General features: G+C 49.2%; 6 protein-coding genes across 6 annotated transcripts; 2 read left to right on the top strand and 4 right to left on the bottom strand.

The window, feature by feature from the left end:
- Nucleotides 1–14: 14 nt before the first annotated feature.
- FOXG_15814 (uncharacterized protein) lies at nt 15–2,493 on the bottom strand (the record flags this gene model as incomplete). Its single annotated transcript, XM_018395926.1, has 5 exons — nt 15–588; nt 641–1,237; nt 1,317–1,732; nt 1,784–2,001; nt 2,058–2,493. 5 exons carry the CDS (start codon nt 2,491–2,493, stop codon nt 15–17), a joined length of 2,241 nt encoding a protein of 746 aa, XP_018256233.1.
- A 539-nt stretch (nt 2,494–3,032) lies between these two features.
- Nucleotides 3,033–4,886, top strand: FOXG_15813 (uncharacterized protein; the record flags this gene model as incomplete). Its single annotated transcript, XM_018395925.1, has 4 exons — nt 3,033–3,248; nt 3,325–3,612; nt 3,683–3,858; nt 3,916–4,886. Exons 1-4 carry the CDS (start codon nt 3,079–3,081, stop codon nt 4,884–4,886), a joined length of 1,605 nt encoding a protein of 534 aa, XP_018256232.1. The 5' UTR covers nt 3,033–3,078.
- A 349-nt stretch (nt 4,887–5,235) lies between these two features.
- On the bottom strand, nt 5,236–7,818 carry FOXG_15812 (uncharacterized protein; the record flags this gene model as incomplete). Its single annotated transcript, XM_018395924.1, has 16 exons — nt 5,236–5,371; nt 5,481–5,594; nt 5,645–5,699; nt 5,762–5,855; nt 5,933–6,101; nt 6,173–6,227; nt 6,275–6,353; nt 6,420–6,747; nt 6,806–6,883; nt 6,937–6,980; nt 7,047–7,088; nt 7,151–7,211; nt 7,273–7,310; nt 7,363–7,385; nt 7,444–7,540; nt 7,597–7,818. The coding sequence occupies 16 exons, from the start codon at nt 7,816–7,818 to the stop codon at nt 5,236–5,238; spliced, it is 1,635 nt and encodes a 544-aa protein (XP_018256231.1).
- An 830-nt stretch (nt 7,819–8,648) lies between these two features.
- On the bottom strand, nt 8,649–11,135 carry FOXG_22141 (uncharacterized protein; the record flags this gene model as incomplete). Its single annotated transcript, XM_018402539.1, has 1 exon — nt 8,649–11,135. One exon carries the CDS (start codon nt 11,133–11,135, stop codon nt 8,649–8,651), a length of 2,487 nt encoding a protein of 828 aa, XP_018256230.1.
- A 289-nt stretch (nt 11,136–11,424) lies between these two features.
- FOXG_15810 (uncharacterized protein) lies at nt 11,425–13,158 on the top strand (the record flags this gene model as incomplete). Its single annotated transcript, XM_018395923.1, has 4 exons — nt 11,425–11,471; nt 11,532–12,864; nt 12,922–12,933; nt 12,997–13,158. The coding sequence occupies 4 exons, from the start codon at nt 11,425–11,427 to the stop codon at nt 13,156–13,158; spliced, it is 1,554 nt and encodes a 517-aa protein (XP_018256229.1).
- A 434-nt stretch (nt 13,159–13,592) lies between these two features.
- FOXG_15809 (uncharacterized protein) lies at nt 13,593–15,491 on the bottom strand (the record flags this gene model as incomplete). The annotated part of the gene is made up of 1 exon (XM_018395922.1): nt 13,593–15,491. One exon carries the CDS (start codon nt 15,489–15,491, stop codon nt 13,593–13,595), a length of 1,899 nt encoding a protein of 632 aa, XP_018256228.1.
- Between the last annotated feature and the right edge of the window lie 1,111 nt (nt 15,492–16,602).

The following is a 16,602-nucleotide window of genomic DNA, read 5'->3' as shown; positions in this document are numbered from 1 at the left end:
AATAACTATAACGCTTAGAAATGGCTCAACATCTCAGTAAATGGCTCTGTATCGAACAGAAAGTTATCCGTTCCCTGGACTGATATCCCGTCCCAGTGAATATCAGGTCCTCCTAGTGCCATGGGCAGACATTCGTCAACAAATGCCTGGCCTTCATCTGGTAGTCGCCACATACTACCCATGGTCTGCGTCGCTTCCGTCACCTGTTGCAGCATCAACAATCCTCCAGATGGTTCATCGCCTGCGTCATTGAGCGTAGCAGATGTAGCGAATGCTGATATTTCAGTGTCTGAATCTGCTGGAATACTTTTCTCATGGTCTAGTGTAAAGATCTGGCTGAGAAATTGTCCACTGCTCTTTCTCCGAGGTGGAATAAGACGCTCGCGGTAGCTCTGTAGTGCGTTGCGAAGCTCCGTTAAGACATCTAGATAGCGGTGGGCTTGAGGACTTGTACGATCCAGATCCCGAATAATACCAATTCCGCTATGTAGAGCTGCCTCGGTCTCGAACGTTGCTGATCTTTCTGATAGCGTGGCCTCAACGAAGAGGGAAAAGGCCATGATGAGACAGGCACTGAAAATCCAAGCTCTTGACCTACAGTTAGGACATGTTTCGATCGAGGGGAAGTGAGAGTTCTTACTTGAGTAACGTCATGTTCTGTATGAGTAGGCCAGCAGATTGCGTTCTCCGCGTTGTCTCCACCAGCAAGACAGCCGCATCAATGCAGACCTGAGCCAACTCCTTTGTCTCTCGATCGCTTGTTCCATATGGCCCAAATGCACCATCTGACCGATCTAGGCGTTTCAGCTTCACGAGCATACAGGATATTAGAATCGGTCTAGTGGCCAACATAACAGTGTAATAATAAAAGGCTGAGACAGCAAAGTTGCCCAACGTCTGCCACCACTGCTCCGGAGACATCGGCGAGCTGACTGTGCAATTTGTCATGCTCGATGGCAATGCTGAGCTCCAGTCACGGAGCTGTCTCAGAAGTTCTTTTATCGACGTCAGATTCGTGTCTTGTTTGTTGTTGAGGTGATACGTGATCTGTTCGAGTATAGTGCAGACTCCGTAGCATGCTGACATGGATGTGAACTCCGGCGTGCACGGTTCTGGGCCATCTGGTACTGAGAATGATGGGTTACTTATTCCACGTCTTGGGGATGAGGCTGGGGTCTGGGCGAGGACGGCCCCGAATGCAATGTCTAAGATGCGCAGGCTTTTCCATACCTGAAGCCTGTTGGTACACGTGTGTCAGCTTCTCACCATTATTGCTCTCGTCAAGCATTTGGGGTTAAATCCATAAGGTCACCTACCTGAATCTATGCGTTTCTGGGGTCAGATGGCGATAAGACTCGGGTAAATGTAAACCAATCGCATGTGCCACTCGAGTCGCAACACCCAGATATATAAAAGCCCCGTCTCTCTTGCATGCATTCACCATGTAGATACTCATCAGTAGAAAGATAGCTACTAGATCACCTGTAGGGTCTAGTAGCATACCCTCAAAGGCTACCTTTTGACCACGATCAAAATGCTTCTGCGCATGATAAAGAGTCTTGGGGCTCGTTCTACAGCCCTGCCCGCCGACGGCAATAGCCAAGTCGATGATGGCGCCTTTTTGGCAAGATTGAGATAGACCAGAGGCGCCGGAGCGGCCCCTGCCTTCTTCAGTCTCTTCGAGCAACTCTAACAGTTGTTTAGGAGAGTAAATATATATAATCCCGGTCGTCTAAGGTACTCTGTTAGCTCCTTGCCTGCCAGAGTGAACCGCCAACCATACTGCGACTAAGAATCTCTGGATGTAGTCTCGCTTCTCTTCCAAGGTTAGCTGGCTGTCCGGGCTGTCCTCGGCGATGTCGTGCGAGGCTTGAGGATACGATGACTCCAGCATAGCCTTGGCCCGTTCTTTGTCGGTGAACGGGGATGGCCCCATATAACAGAGGAACGTGTGACGTAGGAAGTCGAGGAAAGAAAGCGATGCAGAATCGCCCATTGATACTACAAAGACAGTAAGCTTTGAAGAGTTGATTGGCGATTCATTGACTTGTACTCACGGTTTTCGCCCTCTGAACTCTTATCCTGACTGCCCACATTTGACATGCAAGATGAGAACGTTGTGTCGGGAGTCTCGTTCGACTGTTGTCCGACTGTAGACTCTGGCGTCTGAGGTGCCTGCACTTGCTCGTGTGTATCGCTTTCGTTGGCGGATATTGCTACATCAGAGCAAACAATGTAATCGAGACTGGAGCATTCATCGTTGCCGCTGGAAATGATGTCACTGCTCCGGCTCATCGCTCGACGTTGTGCTTTGCTGCTCATGCGACGCGGCCGAGCTGCCTCGGGATCGTAGATGCAATAGGGGACGTAGTCCCGCCGGCGGCAATTGGCGCATGGGGTTTGTGAGTCACATCTCTTCTTGCTGTTTTGGCAAGGTACGCAGGCTATGACAGCGCGTCTACGATCTTCCGCGCGAACCTTAGGACGAGGCATGATGAGAATCTTGGTTGTAATGATACACTTGCCGCTTGTCAATTCATCAAAAGCTGTTTAGTGGGGATTGAATTCAGGATGAATCAGCTATGCCAAGATGGATATGTCTGGCCTAGCATTGTCTACAATCATTTGCCGCCCCCAGAGCCGAGACTCTAACGTTTGCGAGTTAGTGATATCAATATCTGCACATTGTGCGGGGAAGCTAGGGGGTAGACTACATCATAACCTAGGTTTAGCGGGGTATAAACGAATGGCTCCTCGTCTCTCGCTTACAGATGCATGACAAGTTACTGGGCCGGGTAATGATATTCATCCACGCGATATTTGAGGTATCATCTGGCGGCAAGTGCACTCTTATCCCCAGCTCGGTCCGTCGGATAGCTACCTAGGCGGGGAGAAATCCGGGGTAACAAGGAAGAGTTTAGCCAGTGATGGTAAGGCGGATCAGCCAAGCGGCCGCTCTAGCTTCCTCATCCGAAGCCTTAAAGTCCTCGCTTCGGCTACAATTGTAGCGTTCTCCTCTTTACTCCGCCATTTGTAAACATTTGATAATATCACGTTCCCCTCTTTTTTGCCCCAATCATGGCGTTTACGCTTAACCATACCCAATTGGGTGATATCCAAGGCTTCAAGTTAGATGGTCAAGGAGTCGTACAATATCTGGGCATTCAGTATGCCACTCTAGCTCATCGCTTTGCTGCTCCAGAACTGAAGGCCAATTATGGGGGAACAGTTGATGCGACGAATCGCGGGTAAGTTGTTGCGTTCACCAGGCTCTTCCCCAGATCTGCGAGCATGATTTGAGCTAATTGTCCATCCTCCTCACAGCCCAACTGTTGTTAGACCACCCCTGGCATGTGATATTGAGTTTGGCCTCATCCAAAAAGCTCTAGACAAGCCACATGACCGTCCTATGTCTGACCTTAACGGCCTGACTCTCGACATCACCGCTCCCGAATTAACCGTCAACGACAACAATGCAAAGTTCCCCGTGCTTGTTTTTATTCATGGAGGAGCATTCATCATAGGTGACAGCGGGGCGCCACATTATGATATGGCTGCCATCGTTGCATATTCCCAGTCTATCGGAAAACCTATCATTGGTGTGTCAATCAAGTAGGACCCCTTCTTCAGATCAAGCCTACGCTTGTTCTTGCTGGAGGTCTCTGTTGCTGATGGCAAACAGTTACCGACTTGGAGTCGCAGGGTTTCTGGACAGTGACGAGATGAGAGCTACGGGTATCCCACCAAACAGAGGCATTCTCGATCAAAAGACAGCATTCCAATGGGTTCGTCGCCATATTGGCGGGTTTGCTGGCGATCCAACTCGTATCACTGCCATTGGCCAGAGCGCAGGAGGCAGTAAGTGTTCAGGACAGCTCGGTTGTTGTAGACAAGTCAGCTGATCATTTCTACAAGGCTCCATCATGCACCTACTTGACTTGGACCTACCTGGAGAAGCCCTTTTCGATCGAGCCATTTGTTTAAGCGGAAACAACTTAGCTGTTCCTTCATCTACTAAACAAGTAACCCAAGATGCGTATAATGCGGTACTCCAATGTCTGGCAATAGACTCAGCACTATCAAGCGAGGATCAGTTAGAAGCGCTGATTGCCATATCACCAGAGGACATTCTATCCAAGGTTCCGCTTTCGATTCCTCTGCGGCCCGTGGTAGAGACAGACCAAATGCTTTCATTCGGATCACTCAAGACTCATTTAGCTTCACTCAAGCATAGACCTCCTCTAATGATTGGTTCTACTGACTTTGATGCCGTCGTCTTCGAAATTCTGGGCCTCTTCGCAGACAGAGAAAAGGGATCTTTGGCTGAAGGCTTCACCAGATCTTTGATGAAGTCCATTCCTGAGGAGCACCACGTCAGGCTGGAGAGCTTTATCAGTCAGTATGGAATTTCAAAAGATGACAGTGATGATGGAACATGCGTCAAGATTCTCCAGTTGGGAACAGATATTAAGTATTTCGCCACGTCAGAACAATATGCTACCTTTTGGCCGGCTCAGGCATGGCTCTATTACTTTAATGAGTCTAACCCATGGGAAGGGCCGCATAAAGGTCGTTCAGCTCATTGCCTTGACATAGCTTATCTTTTCTTGAACTATAATGGCTTTATGAATGACTCCCAGAAGAAGACAGCAACGGCATTTGCTCGAGATGTCATTAGTTTCACCCATGGGGAGGCTCCTTGGGCCGAGTTCCATGCTTCGAAGAAGACGAGAGTGTATGGGGCAAATGGAAATGGGGAACTTCACAGAGCCACGGTGGGCACACCTTATGAGGTGGGCCCGTCTTATGAAGTCCAAGCTCTTTGGTCAAGGATAGGTCGCGATAATCTAGCTCAAGCTTGGGATGCTTACTCCGCAAGGTCGTAGTTAGTGGCACTAGACGAGATATGGAAGACACCTTGACCTTGCACAAAACATTTTCTTACGGCTTTGGCTACTTAGCAGTGTCACAACAACCTATTGCCGACTCTCATTGTTGTTTAGATGACGCGGAGCATGCTTTCGCAACCTGGCCTCGCCTTCTCTGATGCCACTTAATACACGTTTTTGTCTGGAAAGTCAGCAATGACGCTGTTAGTATAAAATCAGTTTAATTACTTAGGGCTGCTTGTTATGTGATTTGCATAGAATATTATGAATAGAAAATAGTAAATATAAATAATAAGATCATAGTCAAAGTGCAATTCATTTCGAAAATATAGAAGTAGAAATGTGCTTATATCTCTTCCTTATCATTATCCTTAGTTAGCAGAACTGTATGCATCTGCCTCTCAGCTGACGTGATAGTCTTAGACCATCTCCAAGCTGGAACCTTGGACTCATACAGCTCATCAATCTCAGCGGCGGATCGACTATACAACCAAAAGTCAGCTAATTTGCTCCATAATTAGGTAAAAAGCTTTATTCCCTGTGCTGTTTTGCTCTAATTGTGGAGATGCCAAAAGACAGAAATTTGCTTACCCCTTGGTCTCTGGGACATAAAGCCACATAAGAACGCAGACTGGCACGGAAAAGGCGCCAAAGACAAAACATGCCTTAATATTGAGTTTAAGTAATAAACGTGGGACAGCATAGCTATGAGAGTTAGAAAGAAAACTTGACTAAATGTAGCGTTATCCACTTACCTAAAAGCGATTCCCAGAATAGACTGAGCAAAGAATGTAACAGGAGCAGTCTTAGCTGTTACATCATTGTCAGTGAATGCAATCATTATTAGAACAAAGAAGCACACGGTAACTTACCTCGAAGGAGAGCCGACGGAATCTCAGCCGACATGACAAAATAAGACAAGTTGACGATCTGGAACATGAACGACCAAAGACAGCAAATAAATAGCTGAGGCGTGTTAGTATTGCCCTTTAGTGAAAGGAAGAGCCGGCAAAGAACAGAACAGGGGAGTGACTATGACGTACAAGAGCAGTGCCAGTGGCCACGTTGCCAGTAGTAGCTCCAGCCCACCACAGAGATCCAGCGATAAAGAGGAAAGCACAGATGGAAGTCTGGGAAATGGTGATGAACGTGCGTCGACCAAATTTGTCAGTCGTCACAGTCCATAAACTGACCGCAAGGAGGTTGCAGCAACTAGTAGCGGGGAGATTAGGGTTAGTGCTTTACAAGGATATAAGATGTATTATGCACAAGGTACAACTTACGAAAGGATGAGAGTTGCAAGGAATGGATCAGAAAGGCCGGCAATCGCGAAGAAATCTGCACGGTTAGGATGAGGCTTAGGACGAGAATGACAACGAACTTACAGGTCGAGTAACTCAGAATGATAGACAGACCGCCAAACGGCCCGCTGACAGCAAGCAACAAGACCGTAAGGGTTCGTCTCTGTTGAGGAGTCAGTATTAAGCGCTTGATTCAACGAGCAGGGAAACAAATAAAAAGTCACCATACCAAATTCAGGCCCTTGAAAACGTGTGTAAGCTTGGGTGCTTCGTCCAAGAGTTCCCTCTCATGCGAAATCGTCTTCTCGATGATACTGTATTCCTGTTCAAAGTCATAGCCTTCAACGTTGCCATACAGGAGTTTCAATGACTTCATGGCTTTCTCCTTCTGCCCATGGCGTGCGTAATACCAGGGTGATTCAGGAACGAAAGCCCAAAACAGAAGCATCATTACAACAGGAGCGATGAGGATTCTCAATGGCAATGTGTAATCGTCAGGGTGGTTCTTGTTCAATCTCTGCATCATCACATTGCAGGCGATGTTGCCGATATTACTCCTATACGGAGTGTCAATTTATGCAAACATGCGGTGATTCAGAGCAAGGCGAAACGTACCAGACAGCTTGAAAGGTGAGCATACCACCACGAATGTTGTTTGGACATATTTCCATGACGTAGACCTGACAAGTGACCCTGGGGAGTGTTAGCAACTGAATAACAAGGAATGTAATGTAGATAGGTCTTACTGAAGAATACCAACACCTGCACCATTGCAAAGTTTTCCAATGGCCTGTGACATGAGTTTCAGCATTCACACAATGCCTCGTACAAGAGGTAGTTAGCAGCTAGGACTCACCCATACAGAAGGGGTCTTTGCCACATTGAGAACAGTGCAACCCTAGAGAAGTCAGTCCTGCGACCTGCTGATCAAGCAGTCTACCCTGCCTGTATACTACTTACGACTGCCAGCCAGAGCCAAGCGAGATAGAGGCACGCCTTACGGCCGAATCTATCAGAGAACCTGCAAGTGTTAGCAGTTGGACATGATGGCAGAAGCGCACAGCGTAGACAGCACGGCTTACCAATGGATATAGAGGAAGGTAACAATTTGACCGACGTTCTGATCTGGTTAGTCACGGCTTCGGTTTCAGAATAGGAGAAGGTGGACCAACGAGGAGGGAAGTCCATGTAGATACTATTCACGATGTTCAGCATCAGAGATCTCATCGTTATGGTCGTACATGTCAACTTACCCCAGGTAGGATCAAGTGCCTGTACACCCGAACCGCCTTTACGTCCAAACTGTTTGATGAAGCCGGCATTCGCGATGATGTTGTTACCGATTTTGAGCTGGGTGACAAAATACGTGTGAGCCTCAGTTCAGCAACCCAATGCCAATCACTCACCTCAAAGCCTTCGCAGACATAGCCGGTATAAACGGCGAGTGCAACGAGAGCGACCCGCCTAAAGACCCAGACGGTGCGCGGGATGGACAAGCCATCGAACTTGGACTTGACGAGTTCGTCGGCATGGTATTCGGCAGTGGGGGTTACCTTGTTATCGTCCGGGATAGACTCGACGTGCGCCAGGTCAGGCCTGTCTGACTGGGGCTTCTGGGAATGGGGCATTGTGTCGTTGGTTGCAGCACGTTAACTTGTCGGTTTTGGATTAGAGATGATAGAGCGTTGCTAAAATTGATTGAGAGGTGGTGGCTGGCTCTAAATATATTCTTTTCCCATGTGAAGTCTAGACATACAACCCAGAATCACAATTTGCTGGTTCCAGGGATGGGGAAATCCTTGAACTCGGTAAGCTCTGACCCGAGGCTGGGGAACCCTGGGGTTACCTGTCGATCTGGGGCCCCAGACACGATAGTTCAGCCCAGGCCCCGCATCACTACAGCTTATGGGCTGATGCCACGGCTGCGGGGATCCTTGCACTCCGCGGAATGCTTTGTCATTCCATACCCTGGGGCCCGGCTCCGTGGAACGTTCTTAGTCCACTCAGCACAGGTTTTATGTACAACGCACTACGCCTTAGGGGTATCTGGGGTCCATTGAAAGCAAAAGGTTCCGTCTGGCTCACCAAAAGAGTCACAAGATCGAGAATGCGTTAATAATTCAACGTGCGGAACGAAACCCGGCTTCCGCCACCTATGTCTCTACGAAGCCGAGCCAAGCGTACTGATGCGTTATGGAGAGAGAAGTGCTCGCGGTTTTGGTCACATCAACAGTTCTTTGGAGATAAATCGAATGGCTTGATTGCCCCCGCTTATACATGGCAAGCTCCCTGATGCTGCAGCGACTAGTTATGGTGATGGGTTTTGGGCGTTAGTGGTTAGAACGTATAGTATAGTCAAGCTCATCAATCTCCAGCGAAATGACATCAAAACCTCGACATCTTTGAGCTCGTAACTAAAATGTATTTCTATGCATCTATACCAAGTCATCTGCGACATCTAGGCACTTATCGTAAACTCCAATTGCTGCCCTGTCCAATCTAGACGCAGCTCTTGGTTCGGCAGGATTACATGCAAAGGGACCGGTCGAGATACTAGTCTCTCCCCTCTAACAATTACCTTCACGCCAGCGTCAGACCCAGTCCACGAAACATGTACGGCTCCCAATGTCTCACCGCCAACCGTGCCAACAGGTACAGTGGCACTTAGGCTAGAGTAGAGTTTCAGCCTTGGTTGGAACTTGATAGCTTTCCAGCCAGGGCGATCTGGCCTCACTCCAGCAACTTCCGCCATGAACTCATAGAGGGGAACACTCCCCCAAGCGTGGCAGTCAGACCGCTGGGCGACAGCATCCTCGACCCAGGTGGTAACATGCAGTCCCAGCTGATCATACCACGGTTTCCAAAACTGGTGGAAATGGTCATCATAGACGTTACCTCCTGCGACAGAAAAGGCTCGAAGCGTATAGAAGGACATGGCGATTGATTCCTGAATGAATTGTCCAGCGACTGTTCGCTCTATGCTTTTCCGCAACAGTGTCTGTGCCTCCCCGCCGGTGATAGCTCCGCTCAGCACAGTCCAGATTTGGCTATGCTGGCTGTATTTTGGCATTTCGCACTCAGCGTAAGCAGACACCAGGCTGTCAGTAAAGAACTCGCCGTCAAAACAGTGCGCTCGAAGAGATGTAGCAATACGCTTGGAACGGTCCCTGTATTCGTCTCCAAGGGCGGGCCTTCCAAGAGCACTGATGAGCTTGGATACGGCGTTCAAAGTGTAGGCGTAGATCGCATTTGTGTAGGTAGAGATGCCAGTACGCTCAAAGACAGCTGGATATCCGTAAGGCTTCCACTCCTTTGTCCAGTCTATGAAATGCCATGTACCGGCATCTGGTCCGAATTCGAGCTTAACGAGGTGTAACTCAGAATCGACGCGAGATTCAAAGTATGTCAAAATGGCATCGGCGACAGGCATGAACTGTGATAAAAACTCTCCATCACCGTAGAAGTCATGGTGATCACACAACATGAGGATCCAATATAGTGAGAAGTGAGGGATGAATTGCTGTCTATGAGTAGGCGCTCTGCTTGCTGTTAATCCGAGTCTCGGCTGGAAAGAATTATGCAGCTGGATAATAGCTTGTCGTTCCAACGCATCATCCCCGGAGATACAATAAGTGAAGAGTGCAGAGCTTCTAGTATCCATGGCATACTGCATCTGTTCATAGAAAGGACAGTCCTCGTAGCAGTCATGCATGCAATTGACCAAAGTGCGTACGCTAGTATTCCACAAATCGTCCACAGCAGCGGCAGAGCTGCTATGGTTTGGACCTCGTGTGGCTGAAAGTACCGCTCTAACATCTAGAGGGTAATGCGCCATCTGGAAATCAAGCCCCCGAAAATCCAAGCCTGAGCTTCCAGCAAGAATCTCGACCTTGATGAAGCGAAAGGTTCGGAAGTGAAACGGGGCAAATGTCTCATATTTCGTCTCATCGTAATACTCCAGGCGATTGAATCCATCTGCTCCTCGGAAATGATAAATATCATGCGGACCAAAGAGTTTTTTTGTTCGATCGCTGCGATGCGCTTTCCTTCTCGCGCCTGTATGGTAGTCCGGCTCATCTTCATAGCTCTCGCTATATGTGATCTTGATATAACCACCTCTTTCGGAAGGCCTTGAGAAACAGGCACGGATGAAAGCCGTTGTGTGATGGGCGACCTCGAGCTCCAACTCATGACGCGATCCGGGCTCAAGATGCAGTCTACGCTGCAGAGGTGTGCCATGCTCGTGTCCAAGTAAGAGCGTACTCCATGTCTCCATTGGCACAATGCTCTTCAAGTTGTATATTCCTGTAAAACCGGTGCCTGCCGTAATGCGATGAGGCGGTATGAGGCGAGGCGAGAGGTGCCAAGGGGTCGAGTTGCCAGTTGAATTCTTGAACTTGAGGACCTGAGCTGGCAACCAATCAAGTGGACAACCAGAGTCTTGTACTTGGTGGCTTTCGTAGATGTGAAGAAATACGTCCTCAGACTCGTCAACTCGGAGGCGACTGTTAGGGTCGATTGCAGTCTCCCATGAATCGCTACTGGAGAGTAGCTCTGGCCAAGGTGCGGTGGTGTCTTGAGTGGTGATTCTCAATCCCCCGGTGGGCAGGCGAGCAAAGGCTGGGGCATATTGTGTCGAGTAAAAAAAGCGCAGAACGTGAACGCCGATATAGTTATCTCCTTCCTTGAGATATGGTCCAATGTCAAGCTCATCATAAAACCATAAGTTATGGTCGCCTTTGACGGGGCCGAAAGCGACGAGTTGGTGATTCACATAGAGCTTGTACTTGGTGTCGGCAGTGATTTGGATCTTGAGAGACTCGGGTACTCTGTCAGATTCGATCGAGAACTGCCTCCTAAAATGGACGAATAGTCCAGCTGTATCGGGTATGTCTTCAGAGAATGATGGATGCCACATCCATGTTCTGTCAAAAGTGGCTGACATTCTGGGTTAGGAGAGCAGCCGACAAGAGATGAGTTGACCAGGTGAACACGCTGGGATTTGCCACGTTAATGAGCAGTGTCATGTTACAAGGGACCTGGGCGGAACAGCACGCACACTCCGGAACGAGATGCATGCCGTATACGCGTATAGGGCTCTCTAACTAAATTAGGCCCTTATGCTCTCAACCCCACATTTGATCCCCATAAGACAGACTGAGCTCCGCGGAATAGCCCTTGACTGACTTACTGCTCTCACTCTCACGCTCGCTCACGCATTCCACGGAGACGCAATGCCACCTGCACATGCCTGCAATGCCTGCAAGAGACGAAAAGTCAGGTGTGACGGGGTTGAGCCCTGCTCTAACTGTCGAATCTCGCACCTTGACTGCACTTACAGCCATCCCTCAACACGGCGCAGTCAGAGTGTGCGGAGTATTCCTATTGATTCTGGGCAAGATGACCATACCTTGGGTGGCACCACGGACTACACGCTCCAGAGCTCGGTGTCCCCTCAATCGCTACCCCCTCCAGGCGCCGAATCCGCTCGTCGTGACTCCAGCCACGGACTCGACTTCTACCCCGACCCTGCACATGTTCACTCAACTCTTCAGGCCACAGCTGGCGCCCTGTTGAGCCCAGAGCCCATCGCCGACGCGGTCCGCAATTGTGTTGACTTTTTCGTCCAGTATCAGTTTCCAAACACCCCGGTAGTTCATGAGCCCACGCTCCGTGCTGCCGCTCTCCTCATCACGGCAGAGAACGTCCCCCCATTTGCAAACCTCATCTCCTCAGCCTCAGATTTCCATCAGCAAGTATCATACTTGCGAAAATTTACCTTGGCCACAGCACTCTGCGCCTCTGTCATGTCCGTCTTGCCCGATCGTCCCCCTTCTCAGCGAGTTCTCTTGGCGGCATCGTTTTTATCAGCGTCGAGAGCCATGCTCAGGAGATATGAGGAATATGACCTCGAGCATCCAGACTCGGCATCTCTTGTTATCCGTATGTGGCATTCTGCTGCTATGCAGAACAGCACCGGCAAGGTCGGCACGTCGTACCATTATCACGCAGAGGCGGCGTATCTAGCGCAGCGAATGAGGCTCTACAACGAGATGTCCGTGCAGGAGCATCCCAAGCTTGAGGTGCCTTCGCTCCGTGCGAGTTTCTGGCTCTTGTATCTAGCGGACAAAACCTCGGCTGTTTTGCAATCACGTCCTCCGATCCTCAACGAGCAGTTCTTTAAGCGTGAATTTACTCTACTTGAAAATGGCCACGATGACAATTTCCTACTGGACCCTAGTAGGAAGGTAAACGAAAACAGCCTCGAATCGCGTCTTTTTGTTGGGTTCCATCTGAAACGACGCATCTGGGCTGCTGCTGCCAATCTGCTCGACGACGTAAGATCTCTCTCGAGTCGCCAACTGGCCGGCTCGATACAACCCTTAGACGTGCAACAAGAAATTTCTCGTTTGAGCGAGTTGTATTTGGTACTCACGAGTCTTGCGGACAAGTTGCCAGCATGGCTCAGAAATCCTGACCATGGTTCCGATTGGGAGGACGGGCAGGTCACTTCTTACCAGAACAAGTGCTTCTGGACGCAGAGAAGTAATATAATGACCGTGTTTCATTGCATAAGGCTCGTTATTCTACAAGAGTGTATCGATAATGATTTCCATGCTCTTGTCGGGCTCAACCGTCAATCTATCTCTTGTGCTACCCGGAAGATTGAGATTGTAAGAGATTTCCTACATGAATTACACATAGTGCCTTTTTACTGCTTCCAAGTCCAGGGAGAGCCCGCGGTGAGTGTCAATAATAATTGCATGATACGTAAACTAAACTAAATAAACGCTCATTCTGTCTAGGTCGAGCGAATTCGTCGTGTTGGGACCATACTCCTTCACCTGGTTGACAACGCCGAAAACGACACGATTGAGAGAGTTGCGCGATCTCAATTCGACAACTTGCTAGATTTGTTAGCACAGCTAGACTCAAAAGCTTCGGATGAACTTGCTGGCGGGCTGTGAATCGATACAAGAGTCACCATGCTGATCGTATTCTTGATGGATCAGAATCGAGGGTGTACCCTTTGGTTACAAATTATCGTATTTCCAAGAGCGATAATACACTTGCTAATTGCCGATTGCAACTATCATGTATATTTTTCAGAGTGGAATTCGTCCAGTTCAGTGGACTGCTTATTGTTCAATCATGCCGTCATGGAATAGAATTGGTCACATTTAAGGTGTAATCATGCCGAACTCTCGATTAAGCTAATGGGACCAAGTCTATTGATACTGGCGACACCAGAAGGAACAGATAATCGCTCGCGTAAACCAGTCCATCTCCGTGAAGCAATCATATCATATCACAGCTCGACTACTTCATAGAGTCACGCGCGACTGCCCCTCACAACATTCAAGGCGCCTTTACAGAGAAGCTATCATGACGATCCATCCAGCTATGTACCGTTTGGAGGTGCTGAATACTTCTTGCCATCAATAGTCGTAGTCAAGGTGCCATTGGCGTTGAACTCGTTAGTCAGTACATCAATGGTGATGTGGAATCCGTCAGCACTGGTCTTCTTGGTGTTGTAGATACCAGGGCCAGTCTGTGTCAAGTTGGAATACCAATCCACATGGCTCTGAGTCAAGCTGTTAGACGCGGTTGTGGCATTCTCCCAACCATTGAGAAATATTTTGCCGTCATCTGAATAGTTATGGTATGTGACTGCAACCTGTGCAGACGTGATTGCTACCTCAGCATAGCCTGAAGCCTTAGCATCAAGGGTGTATAGCCCGGGAGTAACACCCTTTCTATCTGGTGTACTGCTTCCGGGGACATATAGCTCAGCCCATGGGATATCGTCGGGTACAGTGTCAACTGGTGTGTATTTGGCTGGCCTACGGGCAGTGAAGGTGGCTAAGACGATACGAATATCTTTGCCATCCGGTTCTTTCGAGGGGTAGCAAGGCAACGGATTGATGCCACCGCAAGCAGGAGCCTCAACGTGAGCCTCCCAATACACGACCTGGGTCGAGTCAGGGGACCATTGGGGGTCGGCTTGACCATTCCACTCTGGATCACGGAGATCACCACTGCCAGACTTACTAGAGCCAGGACCGTTGATCTTCTGGCCATAGTAGTTGTCACTCTGGCGGTCACCATACGCGTCGAGCAACCACGGCGAAAAGAAGCGACGTTGTCCATTGTTGCGGATCGAAGATGATACAGTTGTCGTCACCAAATCAATCAGGGGAGGAACGTTTCGCATACCGGCCAGAAACGTTTGTCTATCGGTCCCGCGAGTGTCCATGATAGCCCACCATTTTCCATCAGGCGAAGCTTCGATCGGGTCAACGTAACCCGGGTTCGAGGTGATACGACGAACACGGCCAGATTGTAGGCCTACTGCAAATATGTCAAGGTTGCAGGACTCCACCGGGTTTCCTACATAAACAGCTTCGTCGCCGCGCCCGCTGAATCCTCTCAGCTCACCAACACTAATGGCGCTTGTGTTCAAGGCCAGCTGAGATCCTTGGGCTGCCACCGGCGCCGGCAGATCGGTTCGATACAGCCTGTACACCTTGATCAAGTCGTACCGTGGCGCGAGCGGCAGGCCCGTCGTTGGCTTTGGGTTGAACTTGAGACGGCCAAAGTATGCAAACTGTCCCAGCTTGGCCCCTGTGGTGAAGGAGCTAAAACCGAGATGAACATTGTCTGGATGCAGTCGAAGCTCTCTAATGCTGCCGCCAGCACCAGAGCCATCTGCACTGACATCCCAGTGAATAGGGTAGACATGAAGCTGGTCCGGCGTGCACTCATCGCTGATAAGCAAGTGATCTCCGCAGTCGGCAATATTGCTTCCAAATAAGATGCGCTTTCCGTCATCAAAGGCCTGTGGGTAGTCATAGGTTGGGGTTTGTCCGACGGCGTTCTCCGCCGGTACGCCGCAAGTGATACATTTCCACTTGTCACCATTGCTAAATTTGGAACCGTCTGTCTTTATAATGATGACTTGGGAGCCATTATATATGCTACCAGGATCCGGAGCCAAAGGCGCACCGATATAAGGCACAAGCGCAAGAACGTGTTTGCCATCTGGGAGAAACTCCCCGGATTGAAAATCCCGCAAGCTCTTGACTGGCATACATCCTGTTCCGCGCGGGTTGATATTGGCGGTACAGGCTCCCGGTTCATCATCGGAGATGCCTGGGGGCAGTGGCAGTCTCTTCAGATGGACAGGCTCCGGCTTCGGCGGGGGCGGGATAGAGTTTGCGGAGCGCGGCTCTATAGCAGAAGCTGTAACTAGACTGCCCTGCCCGGCCAAGGATATGGCGAGAGCTGTAAGAAGTTGCATTGCAAGCATCGCAATAAGCGAACGGCTATAACCAAGGGCGTGATGCTGGTATGTAGGGATTATGTGAGCGATGGGAGCCAGAAAGATAATGAGATGAGTTTGTATTCTAGAGCAGTATGTTTTCGGATTCCGTTCATTCTTATATATATCTACCAAGACTTCTGTAGACGACATGGTTATAATTCTCCAAGACCCTTCCCCCGCATCTCGGTGCTTGTCTTTCCGCGCTTTAAACATATGGGGCAGTCTGGGGTAGTACTCCAGCTTTGCTACCTTGCACCAAACTATGCAAGGAAATTCCCATGGCAGGTCAGAAGGAATTGAACTATACCGTCATTGAATAAAGACAGCCGCAGGGGTGCATTTCCCAACCTCAAAGCCGCTAGCTTCTTCAGTCCGGGGAGACTAAAATGTGATCAAAGCTTGCTTCGTACTGCGAACTTTTAGATACAGATACCAAGAGGACCTAACTTATTCTAGCTAGAGTATGAGCACATTTACATGCACCTATTTTTTTGCCTAGCAGAAGGAATACTCTAGGACGTGGGCGTGTCCGCGGAGACGAGGAGATGAGGAGGTTAGAGCAAATAGCCTAAGCCCTCCCATAATGTCATTCCGGGCATGCCACACTTCCGCGGAGTTCTAGTGCAAGCTAGTGCAGTATGCGCTTAAAAGTACACGCTTTGAAAGAGCATCATACTACATAATGCACAATTAGAGCGAAACTGAAAGCCCTGGACTTTCTGCCTAAACGCGTGTGGGTTATCCGTATTCCATATGAAACGGCTGCATTCTACTGACTTACTAGAGCTGACTAACTTCAGCACAGCGAAGAGACTGTTGAAGCCTGTAAAACTTGACAATACACCTGAGTGGAATGCAATGATTGACTGTGTTTGCGCTTTGACTTCACTACCTCCGGACTTTACAAAAGGGACTTTAGGGCAGAGGTCTGTCAGTGCCTGGTTGTACCACTGGAGAAGCTATAAAATGGTTCAAAGATTGACTCATAGTTGATTTGCGGATATGGAATTGATAGATGATTTGCTAGACCACGCAAGTATAGCTTCCATCCTCGTGTTTACTTGACGAAAGAATAGACTACAGAGCA

Source organism: Fusarium oxysporum, chromosome 8, assembly GCF_000149955.1.
Source record: "Fusarium oxysporum f. sp. lycopersici 4287 chromosome 8, whole genome shotgun sequence".
NCBI classification, from domain to species: Eukaryota; Fungi; Ascomycota; class Sordariomycetes; order Hypocreales; family Nectriaceae; genus Fusarium; species Fusarium oxysporum.
This window is presented reverse-complemented; position numbering and strand designations above follow the sequence as displayed.